This window comes from Melanerpes formicivorus, unplaced genomic scaffold (assembly GCF_026170545.1).
Source record: "Melanerpes formicivorus ecotype bairdi unplaced genomic scaffold, bMelFor1.0.p_v2 SCAF_56, whole genome shotgun sequence".
Taxonomy (NCBI): domain Eukaryota; kingdom Metazoa; phylum Chordata; class Aves; order Piciformes; family Picidae; genus Melanerpes; species Melanerpes formicivorus.
This window is the reverse complement of record NW_027142408.1, coordinates 4,368,139-4,385,903: the sequence shown is the minus strand read 5'-3', so window position 1 is coordinate 4,385,903 and position 17,765 is coordinate 4,368,139. Positions and strand designations below refer to the sequence as shown.

General features: G+C 40.6%; 1 protein-coding gene across 1 annotated transcript in view; it reads left to right on the top strand.

Annotated features, from left to right (window-relative positions):
- The first annotated feature begins 425 nt into the window (after positions 1-425).
- The window catches only part of ANGPT1 (angiopoietin 1), a 129,826-nt gene continuing 112,486 nt past the window's right edge, over positions 426-17,765 (top strand). The window contains exon 1 of the mRNA XM_068161286.1: positions 426-1,005. Within this exon, the coding sequence (XP_068017387.1) occupies positions 709-1,005 (297 nt within the window). The 5' untranslated portion in view covers positions 426-708. The remainder of the gene's footprint in view (positions 1,006-17,765) is intronic.

The following is a 17,765-nucleotide window of genomic DNA, read 5'->3' as shown; positions in this document are numbered from 1 at the left end:
GAGCAGCACAGAACTGAAAGTATTTTTAATTTCAGTGCTTTGTATATTTACAGAGGGATTACAACAAACTTCTACACTTTATCTACATTTTAATAGGGCAGTGTGAACGTATGACGTCTATTAAGGTGGACTGCAGTGCTTATTAAACTTCTGTGAATTCATCAAAAGCCCTCAGCAGTTGTGTGCAAGAGGGGCTGGGGAGCCATGCACGATTGAGGTCATGCATCCAGCCAGTTTGTAAGATGATCCCTCTGCACCAAGCCATCAGCCATCCTCAGCATAGGGGCGCACTCATACACGCATTCCTGTCAAGTCATCTTGTGAAAGGCTGCTTGCTTCCAGCTTGGCTTGAAAGTGCAACCTTAATAAAACTCACTGAAGTCTGAGAGAAAATAGCAGTTCTGCAGCAGATAGTGTAGGGGAAAGAGACCGGGATATGCATATGCAGCTGACTAAAGCAGGCTACAAGCTGGACTGTAACAGGGAGGAAACAATAAATCTTAGCTACTATGCAATAAATATTCCCAATTTTAACTAAAGAAGCTCTCCGTGCGGTGAAATTACAGAATTAACAGTTTGTGCAAGCTTGGGCACACAAGTGTGATTCTCCAGTCCCTTCTCCAAAGACTTCAAAGGAAATTAAGAACAAATTGAAAGAAAGAGGAAGAAAAAGTTTTTCTCACAGTAGGAAAGGAAAGTAACAATAACATGTCAGTTCTCCTTTCCTTTGCTTTCCTGGCAGCGACTCTTGCTCATGTAGGCTGCAGCAACCAGCGCCGGGGTCCTGAAGGCAGTGGGAGAAGATTTAACCGGATCCAGCACGGGCAGTGCACCTACACTTTCATTCTGCCAGAGCAGGACGGGAGCTGTCGTGAAAGCACAACAGACCAGTACAACACAAACGCTCTTCAGAGAGATGCTCCTCACGTGGAACAGGATTTCTCTTCCCAGAAACTGCAACATCTGGAACATGTGATGGAAAATTACACTCAGTGGCTACAAAAAGTAAGTGTTTCTTGTTTTCATTTCTCACTAACTGGACTTATTTTTTTCTTGGTGATGCTTATGCTGTTCAAAGTTCTCATTAGTTTCTATGAGAATGGAGGTAACAAGGATTGATCTAGTTTGTGGCTGTGTAGAGGAGAAATGTTTCAGCTACAGGGCACTCAGTGACATTTCTCTTGGGAGCAGAATTTTCTTCACGTTACTAAAAGATGCAACTTCTTAAAAGCTTTATCTCAAGAGAGTATGGATGTTTGTGTGACAGAGAGCAGCCAAATCCTCCAGAGACTCTAATGACAGAACTCATTTAGTATTCCTATTCCATACTCAGAGTTCACAGCATCAGATCAGATGCCATGCAGGATACCTGCTCCTCTGACAGCCAAAGGGAGCGTTAAAAAAACCCAGCATTTAAAGGCCCTGGTTAAGAATATCATTGTTCCTCCATAATTAGATTTGTAATGCTATTCTACCCAGCTAATTGCTGGAAAGAAAGAAGGAAAGAAGAAAGCATATAGGCATTCACGCTCCCCAAACCCTCACAATAAAACTTTTTAGTTGTGTAGATTGCACTGGACTTGAAACAGCCTGTTTTAATTTGTATGTGTGCATGTGCCTTCTTTCATGGAAAGGGAAAAATGGGTTTGAAGGTGGTGCAGCAGCTTAGCAGAAGTAATTATTTTTAAGAATTTGTGCAACAGCTCAAAGTCTGTCCTGAACTTTTTGGTATTTTTTGTATGACCTCAAGTTTGTGCCTGAAAAGACTTAAATATCTGAATGGTTTCACTCCTATGAGCAGTTCCATTCACCTAAACAGGGTTGTTTGCTTGTGTGAAACTACATACATTGCAGGATCTTGCCTGTGCCTTGGTAGTGAAAATGCTTTGGGAGAGCTGACCAGTAAAAATAAATAAACAGTGTCTATATATAGTTATTTATAATGCTCCCATTCTCACACTGGCATTTTGACCTGGCATAACTGAGAAAGTTGAGCAACTGAGTGATGCAACTAGTCACATAAGATGGCATAAGAAAAATGCTGCATTTGAGAGAGAGATGATTTAACTCTAACACAAGTTCATACTAGGAATGACTAACAAGAAAAATTAGTGAAGACTCTACTAGATGGGCTAATCTGTTGTGTCTCATAGTTACTGCCACCTAGCTTAGGTACAATTTTTATTTCATCCAGATACTATACAAGACAGAATTGTGTTAAAATGCACAGAGAGCCATCCCCATCCCTCTAACCCTACTAAACTCTTTAGAGGGGATTTCCTGATTTTTTGTTAAATGAATTGTGCTCTTTGAAATGACTCTGTCCAGCCAACATGTGACTATAAACCAAAGTATAATCAAGCCTTTCTTTTTTGACCACTTTCCTCATTTTTTAATATCTTGCTCTGCTTTGGGGAATATAAGGCTGAAAATAAGATGTCTTTTGCAGAGGAATGCATTGTTTCACTGTACCTTGGGAGGCTGAGAGAAGCACTAAAAAGAGGGAAGCTGTTATCTGTGTTCATTCACACATAATTTTCCTTGAGCAAATTGCCTGCTGCATCATGCTTGTAAGACATCACTTATTCTGTGTTTGTCCACTAGAGACTGAACTAAGATCACTCTTTCACTGTGCACTGAACATGAAGAAATACGAGTCTCTGGAGTGTGAATGTCTGGGTTAGGGTTAGTCCTCTCACACTTTGGAAGGAAGTGATTAAACAGGTAGGAAGTCCAATGAAAGGAGTTTATATCCGAGGAGTGTTTCCTTCAGCAGTGATTGTAAAGCTGGCTCGGGGCAGAAGTGCCCGCCTCCTCCTTCCCTTCCCAGCCCCCAGCCCTCTGCTCCCTGGGGTTTACATAAAACTGGGATTGTGCACGTATTCCCATGTGTCAGTTTTCCCTGGAATGAAAGGACTCATTTCTCTGTGGGATGGAGCGTGGTTCACTCTGAACAAATGAGGCTGATGCAGCTCCATTATAGCATCTCTGAATACTGATTTGCATTGTTGCAATTGCCATTACAAAACATCTCAGCTACCACTCACTTCCTTTCAAAACAAGCATAATGCTTAAGTGCAGCAGATGTACAATGTAGACATCTTGCATCTCATTGTAATACTCTGCATTTGTTCTTCTTCCTAGATTTTCAGTATCAGATATGGGAGCTGCTGCTCTAAGCAGCGTTCTACAGTGCACCTGCTGTGACGTAACGAATAATCAGTGGCTATAGGTCTATGGCTGGGAGTGAACAATTATGAAAGGAAATAACGTTTAAGAGTCTGAGATATATTCTGACTTACATAAAGTGTTTATTACTTCAACTAGTGCATGTGACTTTCATTAAAAATGCACACAGGCAGAGTTTGACAGGGCCAATTATTTTCTCAGCCCAAATTCTGGCCTGCAATACTGAAGAAGTACTTATTGAGAAAGTTGGGAAGGATCGTGGTTTGATTGACTTTGCAGTATTTTAATTCAAAAGTATTTTGCATTTATATCCAAACTGGCAGATATTTAGAAGGAAAACAAGCATTTTATTTTTCCAAAAAGGCAACTTTTTAATGCTTAAAGCCAAAAGTTTTCTTTGATGACCTACAAGCTTGATTGTAAATCAAAATCTGGGGAGCCAATTACCGTCAGTAAAGTCCCAGCCTTGTCCGTTACCATATCTCCAGTCAGCATAACTGGGATTGGTTGGCAAACCAGGGACATGGCAAAATGCTCTGTGCAGATACTGCTCAGAAGAGGATGACTTAGTAAACATTTTTAGAGGTTTTCCTAGAACTGTTTATTTTATTACCGGATAACTTTCCCCATTGTTTAAGCTTGGGTTTCAGTTCTGCAATATGTTTATACTAATACTTCAAAACAAACAGTTCATCACATTTTCTTTCTTGCATTAACTGACTGGCACATATGATACTGTTTGGTATTTAATTGCAGTGTCTAAATATTGCCAAAGAGGAGTTACATGAAATGTTATCATCATGTCTTGCTTGGGAGCTTTCTGCTAGTGAGCTTGCTATACTTGGAGTAGCAAAGGACTCAGGGTAGCTGTATTGATGAGTGTTTCATATACCTATCCCTCAGACTAACTGGTAATAATAATGGTTATTGCAGTAATAAGTGAGTTTTACATGTCCACTCATTTTTTTTTCTGTCTACTGCCTAAGCAGAATACCATGAGGGTTCAAAATGAATGCTCAATAGCAGGATACTTGTAGAAGCCAGCACTGCAGTCATTCTGGGCAGCCAGATTTCTTTTCCCCTTTTCTCTGCAAATATTGATGACACCACTACACTTAAACCAAATAAAGAAGCTTCAACACACTCCTCTTTCCCTTCAAAGTGCCTCTGCTGTCACAAGCTATAAACAGAAGCAGTGTAAAATGATGAGCCAAATTTGGTCATTGAAGAAAGAAATGATAAGTCATTTTTTTCTGGGATACCTGTAGTTACTTGATAGTTGGCTTTAGTGTACTTTAAAGTTTATTCTTACCAAATTTTTGATAAATTATTTGTCTATCTCATTCTCTGTGCTCTTTGACTTCATTACTTGCAGAAGTAACGTTGCAAGAGCTTAGCTGGGTTTTAAATATGTAAGGAATCTCGGGTTTGAGAGGGACTAATTGTGCAGAAGAAAGATGGCTTTTGGAAAGACCTGTGTCTGTCACTGTGTCTCCATTGAAAGTCTGCCCCTCTCTGCTGTCTTTACCAGCAGGTCCTAGCACTGCAGTGAAATGCTAATATGCTTATGTGGATGGATTTTGCCTTGGATTTCATATGGTTTATTGAAGATGAGAATAATGTGTCTGTATCTCCAAGCTCTATGAACCAAAGTGCCTCTGTCCCTGCATCATTCTGAGGTACCCACAGGAAAGAGGCAAGAGTTCAAATGTGGAGATGCCTGAAAGCTGAACATTACTGGGGGATAACCTATTTGGCAATGATGTTTTCTTTAAGAAGCAGAAGAATCAGAGAAGCAGACTGAGGAATAATCTCATGTAGCCACATTTGGTCAGCAATTACTGTAACAAATATTTCCCATGCTTGAACAGAAGACTTTATCATAACGTGCAGTAGAACCTGAATGTGTTCATTTTCAGTGATGACAACTGTAATTAGGAACTTTCTGGTAACAATAAAATATCACATTTATTAGTCATCAGAACTGTCCAACCAACATGCCCAGTGGGAGATCTCATTCAGAGCACTAAGAGCTTTTCTAAATTAAATAGATGTCAAGTAAATGGTGTGTCATTCTGAGGGTGCTGAGAATTCATTATTTCCATTCCCTTCTGTGGTTTGGAAACAATCTCTGCTTCACAGCGCTGGGTGCCTTGTCAGAAACAAAACCCCACACCAGAGTCCATGTGGGAAAACTGCAGAGCTGGGTATTTTAGGCCTGCATCATCCCACCCAAACTTCTGGCTAAAACCCAGAGATACCCAGGACAGGATTTTCTTGGCTGTGGGCAAAAATTTGTATGATTTTTTGGCAAGCACATTCTGAAAGGTGAAGGTACTTAACCTAGATGTATTACACTCAATTTACATTTCAGCTTAGTTCAGTCCTCCTCTGTATTTGCAATAAGGTGCAAAGAAGGAAGAGCTAGCAAGAGAGGACCTTCTAGAACTGGTATCATGGGTTTGGCTGTGTTGTGAACCTCATTTTCAGCACCAGCAGCTCAAGTGTCTTGAATAAACAGCCCTGGTGTAAAAATCTTCCCAGTAGCATAAGGATTTCCTCTCTTGTTAAGGGCTTGAAGTTTGATCAGGAAAAGGAAATTGAAATAGTTTTAGATTTCATAGAATTATTTTTCTTACGAAACAAGCTGTATTTTAACAGAAAGTTATTCTTGTGTAACCACATCTGCTTTTTTGTTGTTGTTTTAATGAAACACCAGGGTGGTGAACGTTCACTTGGAAGGGTAACTTAAAATGTCACAATTTGGTGGAGGTTTGTACTGTGTTCTCTTTAATGCTCAAGCACAGCAATCAGGCTTTGCTTTTCATTACCTTGGTTAGGAACCAGCAAGAATTTTCATATATCCTGGAAAGAAATACTGGAACTTTGTACTCCCCATCCCAGTTTCTGTCCTTTCTTGTGCATACATTGCAAGACAAACCTGATTGTCCACTGGGCATGTAGGGCATCTGCTTATTTAATAGGACTTGGCACAACTATACAGTTACAATTTTTCATCAGGTCTTTTATTTGTTGGAGTAAATCCTTGCCATTTGTTGTGTTTTGTCTAATTGTCTTGTTGCAGGTCATGTACAGGATGCTCTTTCTGCAATAGGAATGTAGGGGAACAACCAAAATCCACTTGTTCCAGCTAGCACAATTCCCTTCTGACTCTGTTCTACTCCTTCTGTACCAAGCAGGCAAATAGGCTTTAGAGATTACCCTAGAGATAGGATAAGCTCTAGGCATCTCTGCCAGGAAATTAAGGCAAGAACTGTGGGAGACAACTAGGAGTATGAGCAGACAACCTTAGAAGGTAATTTGTCTCATTTTGACAGCATGGCTTCTTTCACACTAGAGCACAGACAATCAGATAGGTGTTAATCAATTTGGGATCTAAAAATGAATTCTGCTGCAGGCTGATAGGCCATTTATAGGCTGACCCTGCCTTCTTTCACATCTAAATTTCCTTTTAAGGCTTTCTGTGTGCAAGAGGATTTTCCTGAAAGATCCTATCTATGTTACACAACTCCTGTCTTAGGGATAGCATTGGTTAGCAGGTCAGGATTTTAGTTTCCTCATCTGGGATCCATGCTACCCTAAACCTGCAGAGGGGGCTGGGGCAGTTTCCAGAAGAAAAGCACTGGTGTCACTTGAGTGCTCCTGCCCACCATTTCAAACATTACTACAAGCTCTTAGTCCTTATGGAAGGTTCTCCAGCCTTCAAAGCAGAGTCCTTTCGTCCTGACTGTAGGTGAAAGAAAAAATTCTTAGTGTGTGAATTTGTTATTTGGAGATGTAGCAAAAGATGACTAGAGGGCTAGGTCACCTCTCCTGTGAGGACAGGCTGAAAGAACTTGGGCTGGTCAGCCTGGAGAGAAGGCTCTGGGGAGAACCTGTAACTACATTTCAATATCCGAAGGAGACCTACAGGAAGGCTGGAGAAGGACTGTTTAGAAGGGCCTGTAGGGATAGGATGAGGGGCAATGGTTTGAAACTGGAGCAGGGTAGATTTAGGTTGGACATAAGGACGACGTTCTGTACAATGAGAGTGATTAAATACTGGAGGAGGCTGCCCAGGGATGTGGTTGAGGCCCCATTCCTGAAGACATTCAAGATCAGACTTGATGTGGCCCTGGGTCTGCCTGCTCTAGCTGGAGGTGCCCCTGCTCACTGCTGGAGGTTGGATAAGATGACCTTTGATGGTCCCTTCCAGCCTGATGCAGTCTGTGAGTCTGTGGATCTGTGTTCAACCTTTAGTACACTCCAAATCCATGCAACACATTTAAATACCCAAAAGAATCAAAGCAGCAGTTCTGCCACAGTCTTTAGAGATGATTTTACATTTATCTTCAGGATGGTGGTAGATTTGCCTGCCCTTTGGATCATATCATTTATGAATGTTTTAAAGTTGTCAGCCTACGTTTATAAAAGTGTTTTTCTTTCTGAACTCACCTACAAATACGGTCTGGAACAGTGGGGATTTAGGAAAAAAGAATACAGTTGCTGTTAAATGATGGTTTTTAAATGTTTCTGCTAGGCATTGTGTGGAATGAATTTGAAATTTGGATTAAACCACCTCTGGCTCTATTGGAATGTGCTAATTTGCACGTTTGTATGCTCAGCGTCGAATGCCTTCAGCAATAATTATCTTCTGAGAGCTTTAGTTCTGGTGCAGAAGTATTGTGCAGGAAAGAGAAGTGTATTAAATAAATCTCTTTTCAAAGACACTCCCATCAGCTGGGTAGCAGTGAGGGTGAGCAGTCTCCTTTACATGCCCATCCTTTCTCCTGAGTCCTGAGCTTGTGTTGCAGGAAGGCAAGGATCTTCAGAAAATCCTCAGAGCACTAGTTCTCCTAAAGCCCTGATATTGTGAATGAAACACCTGTCTAGAAACGATTGGAGAGTTCTGAAATCACATTATGTACAACCTGAAGAAGCCCATTGCAGCCTCTGAAACCTGGGCATTTGTATGTAGATAAATGTAGATTAAATGAGGATTTAGGATCACTGCCATTATCGTTTAAGTATTATTCATTCCTATCATGTTTATATATTTACCTTCTGAAGTCTTAACTCATCAGGAAATTCCTGTGGCCTTCTAGGCCACATCAGCAAGTCAACACCGTAACAGGCAGCCCCCAAACCATGATGCCTTTGGTGCTGTGCCTGGAATTTTGAGGATCTGCTTAGAGGGAAACTTGCTCAAAGAGGTGACCTAATCTCTTCCTGAATGAACTGTTCCCCTTTGTTCCTTGGCTAAAACTCCATACTTCACTCTGTGTGTGACTTACTATAGTAGAGATAAATGGTCAAGGGCCACCTATCTCTCTTGTGTCACTTCTATCCTGTTAATGGGAAAGGCCATCAATGCTCTGCTAGAAAGTTTTTCTGTGTTGCTATTCTTGTGCGGAGGAGATATGGACTGCAAAATTCTTTATCACTTCAGCCTGTTAACTACAGAGGTGATGATTAAGGTTGTTTCTCTTCACATTTTTCTTGAATGATCCAGTTTGATCTCTTGGCTTTCCCAAGAATCCTGGCTGCTGCAATAAATATCCTTTTGTATATTCTCCTGACATGGTTTACCTCCATGACATCGTACAGCTCAACCGTTACGGCCTCTGCCTTCCTGGCAGTTGTTGAAGAATTATTTGTACCTGTTCAATACTGGAGCTTTATGCAGGGAAGCATGAACAAGACAGCTGTATTTGCAGAGGCACACGGGGCAAGAGGAGTTTGCCAAGTACCAAAGGGTGATCATTAAAGGTGAAGGATGATTGCAGCAGGATGGATTCAATGTCCATCAGTAAAAGGGCAAGTTTCATAGTTTGCCTGATGAGAAATGGTGGCAGTCACTGTACAAAGGTATGACACATGTCTCCATCTGCAACTGAGAAGTATCCTGTTGAATGAGCAATTTCAAATCCTCATTAGGTGAGTTTTGCTGAGAAGACTGACTCTTTTTACCACTCCACTGGCTTCCCTGAAACTAAGCTATCAGTAGAGTTTCTGCATCTCACCTCACTGGCACAATGCTTTCACCACATTGCATACTTACATACACTGCTCTAAAGATCCAATAGAATGCTTGGGTAAACTGTGGAATATCTGTGATGAGTTTGTGGGTTGGGTAAATTGTAAATGCAATAAGAACACATGTAGCTTTCTCAATTGATACTTGTCATTTTAATGATAAAGCATTTCCATACAGTAGTTATGGGATGGGTAACTCCCAAGGAAACTGAAGATGAATTGTAACTGCAGACTATTGGAAAGGGTCACCTCAGGGAAATTGTTAAGTGATCTGGAGAAAGACTGGAAAGGCAAAATATAAGCTAAGAGGTGGGGGGTGGTGTTTCAGAGCAAGAAGTCTGTTTGTTTGAGGTTGACAGAAGACTTTCATTAAAAGTCTGACTGGAAGGTGGTTATAATCCATAAATTTGTGTGCTGCCAGACGTATCAACGTGCCATTACAGCACACACAGCAAGATAACTACTTCTGCAGACAGAAGAACCTGAACAATTACTCTGGTGTCCAGTACTCTGCTCAGTAAAACGCCCTGAACAATGTGGCTGTGAAGCATCTACTGGCCATGTGGCTCTGCAAGCACCATGCTATGTATTTCAACAGTGTCAGTCTGCTGTAGAAAAAATCACAGTTGCTGAGGAAAACTTTATTTAAAATAACACTGTTTTCATTTAAAAAACCAACCAAACCAATCAACCAACCAAAACCAGCAACAACAAAACCCACCACAATTATTTTCCTTAATCTAAGAAGAATAAAGAAAATGCTTAGGACATGTTTTCAATGAAGAACCCATGAATTCTCCACATTTTGCTGGCTATCAAAGTGTCTGAAACGCAGACACATCCCAGCTGAAATGTTGAGTAGAATCAGAATGCAATGGGTGGGGGTGCAGGCGATCACCAATGCATCACTTTCTTACCAGGAACACTCTCACACCTGCCAAGTACAACATTGAAAATAATTGTGTTTGCTGCATATACTGGAGCATTAAGTGAAGAAACAAACTAGCATCAGGCAAGCACCCCAGAGAGTCTGTGATGAAGTGGAGGCCAGAAATGCTAGAAAGGCATTTGCCCAAACTGACCAACTTTAGGTTTTGCAAGATTTAAGGACCTGAACAAGGGTTCTGTTTGGAGTTGATGATACTCTGGACTTTCCAGGAAATATCTAGCTCATTACAGGCTTCAGCCCTAGGAAAAAAGTAGTTTTCATTTCACCACTGGAGAGTGTTACCACAAGCATGTGGCTGCTTTTCAGTAGACTTCAACAGGAGGCAGAATCAAGTGGAAATTACTCTGTTACTCTAAACAAGGACACATCTATTTTGTACTTTTGGATAAGTGGATGAGAATGGGAAGTCCAAAGGCTTCTTGTGGAAGCCTTCCTACAAAGAACAATGTCACAACCATTCAGAGCATCAAAAGAGGTGAATTCCTTGCACAATTCACCTAGGGGTTTATAGGGTCACATGCACGATAACCACTACCACACATGCTGTGCTGAGCACGAATAAGTCTTTAAAACATAAAAATATTCCATTATTGTTATGTGAACAGTGAATGACTGAATAAGTTATGTATTTGTGTTTAGTTAATGCACATATTTATAGGCACATATATGTGTATACACACACACACACATATATACACCCATGTTTCTAAATTGAAATAGATGTGCCAGCATTGCAAAGTGTTATAAAATTAATCACAAAGAGAAAGAGAAGAAAGTTTCTGGAATTCAGGTTCTTAAAGCTAGGACTATTGATTGTTTTTCTTTAATGTTAGACCAGTGAGGCAAAAAAAGCAGCAGTTGTTAAAAGCAGCAGCAGCTGTTACTTTCTACCTTAATGCTGACCAGTGTTACTCCCCAAAAAACTGCATTATAAGCCCCATGGGAAAAACAAACCAAACAAACAAGCAACCAAAACCCAAGGCCCAAACCAAATGAAAAACCACCCCAAAAACATTTTCCTCGGCCCAGGACTTAACACTCCCACATACCTCTCAAACATCTAGCAATTTGTCTGCTGACCCCCTGGGGTATTTCCTAGAAGCAGAATTGAGTAAGACTGAAATTGTTTTCCTTGCACTCTTATGGGCACGAAGATATGATATGAATTCTTGATTTGTAAAATACAAACCGCGTGGAACATCCTCCTGGGGTTTCTGCGTTTTTAAAGACTACTTCAACATTTCTATCCATTATTTTGCTACCTAAGTAATGCAGACCTCCTGAAACTGCAATCAAAATTCTTTAATCTTTTGTCACTAAGACTAGCCCTGGGCAATAACTCACTCTGCTGGAACACTGCAAACGTGCTTTAGGGTAAATTTCCCCTCTTAATCTTTAAAGATGTCACCTCAGTGCTGGTTATGTCAGGGTGGTTATGAATGCTGGCATGTTTTCCAGAGCAAAATCCTTCTACAAGCCAAGGTGCAGCAAGACTATTTTTGAATAGTGCTCGCAGTGCAGTACAAGCTTTGTATTATGAGACAGCTTCACAACCTAAGTCAGAGCTGCTCTGTGCTTTTTCTGTCAGAGTGGATATTAATTTCGGGTTTGCCTCTACCAGGCTTAGTCTGGGACTGCTCCCATGCTTTTCAGGTGTTGCTGGCATGAGCCCTTATCAAAAAGAATGACTAGAAAAAATAGTCATTTCCTATGGGAAAATAAAGCCAAATGAGGCTTTCAACACATTCCACAAACTCAAAGCATTATTATTAGATAGCCTCCAGAGGATTCAAAACTGGAGGGGAAAAGAAAAAGTCTCTCAACTCTCTCTCTCTCACCCAGAGTGTGATGCTAATGAATTCCTGTGAAACTTGGCCCAATGCTGCTCACAGTAAATCAGTGGTAAAAATCTAAGCTCGCTTCCTGTCCAGGAAAGGGCATTTCCCAACCTCTGGCCCACCCAGCTGAAGCTGACCTCTCATCCCTTCCTTCCCCTGGCTCTTTCAGGAGTGGCAGAATTTCCAGGTCTACTTTTTGGTGCTGTTTTCTTAGACAGATCTACTTCCAAACACCTCTGTCTTAAGGTAAGTAAGGGGATTTCTTGATGCTACAAGATAGACCGTAGCTCTGCCCAGATAAACCTGTGTGGCAGAACAGGAAATTCCCAGATGGTCAGGAGGAATTTTAAAGAGCTGGAAGGATATATTGCAAAATGCTAGCCTGGCACCCGTGGAAACTGAAGTCTGTTATTTATAGAAAAGCAGAGGCAGAAAACAGATGGTGTGCTTCCTGACAAGATGTTCTACAATCACTGCATTGTGTCAGCATAAATTTGTGGGGTACCACATCAAGAACTGAGACCACAGTACGATCTCTGTCCCCAGCCAGCTCTTTCCTCCAAATGCCTACAAAGATAACAGCTCATACATGTGCAGTGGCAGTTTTATAGTACAAAAAAGGGCCACTTTTAGATAGCCCTGCAACAACAGTGTGAGTTAGAAATCATGTCAATGGCACCAATGGAACAAGGCCAATGTCAATCTGCTGCAGCTGAAAGAAGACTCAGGCCCAGTCTGTGAGAATCAGACACACTCAGATTTATTTTTTTGAGGACAGAATTCTGTACACAGCTTTTATGATGTGCACAGCCTTCTCCCAGCACTCCCCAGGCCTGGAAGTGTGATGTACATCTCCTGAGAATAATTTTACACAGACATTTTCAGAATTGCTGGTTTTGTTCATGCCAAAATAAAAAAGAAAGCCCAAACAAACCCCTAAGCATAACTTTGTCTCTTGTGTTGTCATCAGTAATCCTCCTTCCCCTAAAACACCAAAGAAGAAGTGAGATACCTGTTGAAACAGAAGCACTCAAACTGACGAGGCAGTCTGGGATTCTGCATGCCCTGTATCTTCAGGGAACATTTGAGCTTCCTTCTCTCTTTTGCTGAAGGCAGTCAGGAAATGGTTTTGTTTCTTTTTATATAATGTTTTAAAATAGAACAATCCTTTTGGTTGACATGTCCTGAAGATTATTTGGACATTTCCATGAGACTCTTGTGTCACAGAAGTGCTCTATAGCAAATGTAATCCAGTTAAAAGACCTTCCAACCTGAGGGCTTGAGACATTCAGTAGAAGCAGCCTTGTGGCAGAGAGCAGACTGCAAACCTAAATGTTGTGGTTTTCAACCAAGAGGTTAGAATTCTTGGTTACACACTGTCATCTGTCTCTTTTTTATCTGTTTATTTATATATAAGTGAATCTCCCTTTCCTTTTAGAAAAGTTGTTGTTTTGTGTCTTTTCTTCATAAACTGGAAAGAAAAAGTCATTGAAAAGCATTTTTTCTACTGCCAGAATTGGCAGACTGCTACAAAATGACTTTTGTAGGACTGACTTGAGTGAAAATAGAATCAGGTTCCTGCATTGTTTGGGATATGAAGAAGTCTGAGTGCAATATCCAGATGCAGGCCCAGTGAGCTGTTTAAAAAGGGATACACAGCATTGGTGTCATCCTGTTTATCTGGGAACAGTTGCTTCTGCAGTTGATAGAGAGAATATGCATGTGGAATGTTGACACAGAAAAGATCATGCAAACTGTCCCCACTGAACTAGAGGCATCTGAGTTCAAAGAGAACTATTTGTAACTTTTCTTCTACTGCCCTGGTTTATTGTTTTAATTAAGGAAAATATTTTGTAGCTGGCTATGTTAGTGCATGCTAAAGGAGGGGGGAACAAAATCATCAATCTGCAGGATTGCTCTTATAGCAAAAGAAAAAAGGAGATCCATACTGAACATGTGATAATATTCCACTGCTTTATTTAGAGATACACTAAATCTACACCAGAAGGAATGTTACAGAGATGATCTGAAAACCAGGGGCCCTTTTTTTCTGAACTTGGTGGAGCCTGCATGACTTGGCTGATAGGGCTATATGTCATCCCTCTGGCATCTTCTGATAATGATGATGCCTTTTAATACTGTATGCCAGTCACCAAGCCTATGTGCATTTTGCTTTGGTCTTTCTGCATTGCAACATGCTGAGAAAAAAAACCATCTTACTGTGAAGGTGACCAAGTAAAATTTCAAACAATTATACGGGTGACTTGAGTGTCCCTCCCCAGAAACAGCCTCTCTCTTTCCTTGCATTTTCTTAACCCAAACATAATTTTCAGCTCCTGCTATCATTGCAGAAGCAGGGCCATGAAGATGATTAGAGAGCTGGAGCACTTTGAGGGCTCTGGGGAGACCTCAAGTGGCCTTCCAGGGCCAGGGAGGGAGGGACTTTTCACAAGGGCTTATAGTGATGGCATGAAGAGGAATGGACTGAAGCTTAAGGAGGACAAATTTTGACTGGATATTAGGAAGAAATTCTTTATCATGAGGGCGGTGAGACACTGGAACAGGTTGCCCAGGGAGGCTGTGGATGCTCCTCCCTGGAGGTCCTCAAGGCCAGGCTGGATGAGGCCCACAGTACGGTCTGGAACTAAATGATCTTTGAGGTCCCTTCCAACCCAAAACATTCTATGAATCTATTTAATGAATATGTTATAAGTACAGGTGAAACACAATTGAAGCAAATGTTAGGATTCAAATAATGAATAATTGCTTTCTTACATTTTCTGATACAAATAAAGCATCTAGGAAGAAATTGTAGATATAGTGATGCTAAAGGTAGAACTTGAAGTTAATTTCAGCGCTGTCAAGACTCATGTCAAACTCTGCAGATTCAATTCCTGGCATTATGAGAGAAGCTGCCTTCATGCCATAGGTACGGTGCATATATTTGTCATAGCACTTTTTAATACTGACAGAGCTCCATGCTTGCTTCAGAGTATTGCCTTCGCTTTTGAACTAATGTCAACAGCTGATCACACTTCTATAACCATTTAATGTGCTTGCTCTGCTGTGTCCAGTTTTAGCTGATGGTTCCTATGCTCCTTCATGGTTTCTACTGCAGGTCTTAGAAAAGCTGTGTTCATATAAATATTTAGAACAACATACTTTTGTTTGATTTATCATTTTTTTCAAGGGTCTTCTAGTCTGGAAGAGCTAGCTTGCTAGGTCAAGCCTCTGTTATCTCTGCTATAGAGCCCGTAAGGGAATGAACTATTAAGATATGTAAGCACACACAAATTTGGTAAAAATGTAAGGAACAGCAGCAGTAAAGACATTGCTGCTGAGCAGAAAACACATCAGGTTTTCTCTGGCAAGAAGATTCCAACGAACAACGTTGCTAGATCTGAAAAACTGTTGAAGACTTTTCATCTAAGGAGAAATGATCACCCCTCCTTTCAATATGTCTGACACTCCTAGCAGCAGTAAAAGAAGTTTTTTGGGGGTTGTTCTTGTAATGTCTCAAAGCTACAGAATGTTGACAGTGATTTGATTCATTTGCCTCAGTGATGTAGGATATTCTCTCTTTCTTGCCATACTTTACTGGAGAATTTCACAAGGATTTGTAGTGATAGGATGAGAGGGAACTTTAGGTTTTAAGCTTGAGTATGGAAGATTTAGACTGGATTTTAGGAAGAAATTCTTTACTGTGAGGGTGGTGAGACACTGAAACAGGTTGTCCAGGGAGGTCATGAATGCCTCCTCCCTGGGTGTGTTCAAGACCAGATTGGGTGAGGCCTTGAGCAACCTGGTCTAGTGGAAGGTGTCCCTGTCCATGGCAGAGAGGTTGCAACTAAATGATGTTCAAGGTCCCTTCCAACCTAAACCATTCTATGAGTCTATGAATATCTCACTGTCTTTGCTTCTGTTTCCTCTTATATTGGCTGCAGATCACTATCAAACCTCTGAGATCAACAAAATGTGACTACAGGCAGAACAGGCATTGTTTTCTTTTGCATAATTTTGAACATATGGTTTGAAGCATATGCTTGATTTAAATTGTCACTAACTGCATTGCATGTTTGCTTTTCACTTTTGTTCTATGTCTGTATTTTTTTGCTCAAGAGATTCATAGCCAGCTGCAAGGCTCCTTCTTTGGGAAATACCCAAAAGGATTTAGAAGAAGGCAGTTCAAAACTCTGCTGTGTGGATGCATCCAAGGAAAACTGGGCTGCCTGGCAGAAAGATCTAAGATGAGAAATTAAACTGGGAGTGGTGAATACAATCTGAATTAACAATCAATACTAGCACAGGATATTTTGAGAGTTACTACAGATCAGCTTTCATGTGGAGGTAGTCTACCTTCATTTAAAGCCAGCATGAGTGCTGTAAAAAGAAGAGTATTGAATTAAACTTAAGATATTTGTAACTTTGAGTGACACAACATACATCTTGGAAGAATCCTTTTTATCCCATTTTGTTTATTATTTACTGTGATGCAATCACCTTGTACTGTCTTCAGAAATGGCATGAGCTGTCTGCACTGCAAATGTGGAAAGGAATCTCTCTTCAGCACAGGCTGATTGGGTTGAAAGCTGCCATACAGAAATAATGTAGCTGTTTAGCTACCTTGTTAGAAAATGTGTAGTTCTGGCCTGGTGAGAGCACTGACAATTTCGTATGCACCCACCACACCCAGACTGACTGTTATTGCTTTGAGGGCAAAGTACAGCTCGTAGAAACACAATTTTGCTTTAAGTTTAGCATAGTTTGCTCTCGTCATTAACTGCTATTCTCAATCTATCAAATTAGGTAGAAGAGTGTACTTCAAATCTTGATTTTCCCATTCTTCACATCAAGAGGTCACATAGCAGTAAGAGTCAGACACACACTGAGCTTCAACCACCTCTACTGAATATTCTTAACAACTGAAATAGTAGGAAACAATATTTTAAAGAAAGGAGGTCATTTTATTGAGAATAAAAAGTGTTTTTCTTTTCAAGTAGAACAAGCTCATCACTTTCAACTCTTTGTCAGTTGAATTTTCCATAGAATACATGGAATACATAGAATAAACCAGGTTGGAAGAGACCTTCAAGATCATCATGTCCAACCCATCAACCAATCCAACCCACCTAAACAACTAACCCATGGCACCAAGCACCCCACTTCCAGGCATTACCGTAGCATTTTTCTGTGCTTGTTGATACAATCTGAGTGTAGATCCCCTGAATTCTGAGAGTTGGTTCTGTTTCTATGGTGTTTTTTTTCTCTAGAAAACTTGAACTAATAAAGATACCTTTGGTGGCAGAAATTTGCATTTCTAGATGTTAAATAACTACCTGCCTCCCCAGTCTCCATGTAGATATTGTAATGGAAAACCGAAGCACAGCATGTTTTGAGTTGTAGGTCATACAGGAATCACCTTCCACTTTCAGCTGTTTTGTTCACCACCTCGTTGTCCTGTTTCTTTCATCTTTTATTCTTTTATTTAGTATAACTTGGCATTAGATGATCTGTTCAAGTGTTTCTGTTCTTTATGGTGTGGCTTTATTTCTTCAGCAGTATCTCTTTTCTTTTGTTATCCTGTGGTGATTTTTGTAGGTAACTTTCCAGTTCTCACTCTATTATTCAGGTACTTTCAAAAATTTCCAAGATTTTTAAGCTAGGATTCAGTTTGATAATTATCTGTGAAAGGAAATGCTTGGCTCAGGAACAGCCAGTCTGATGAGCTGGCTTTGTGCCATAGGTCTTGGATT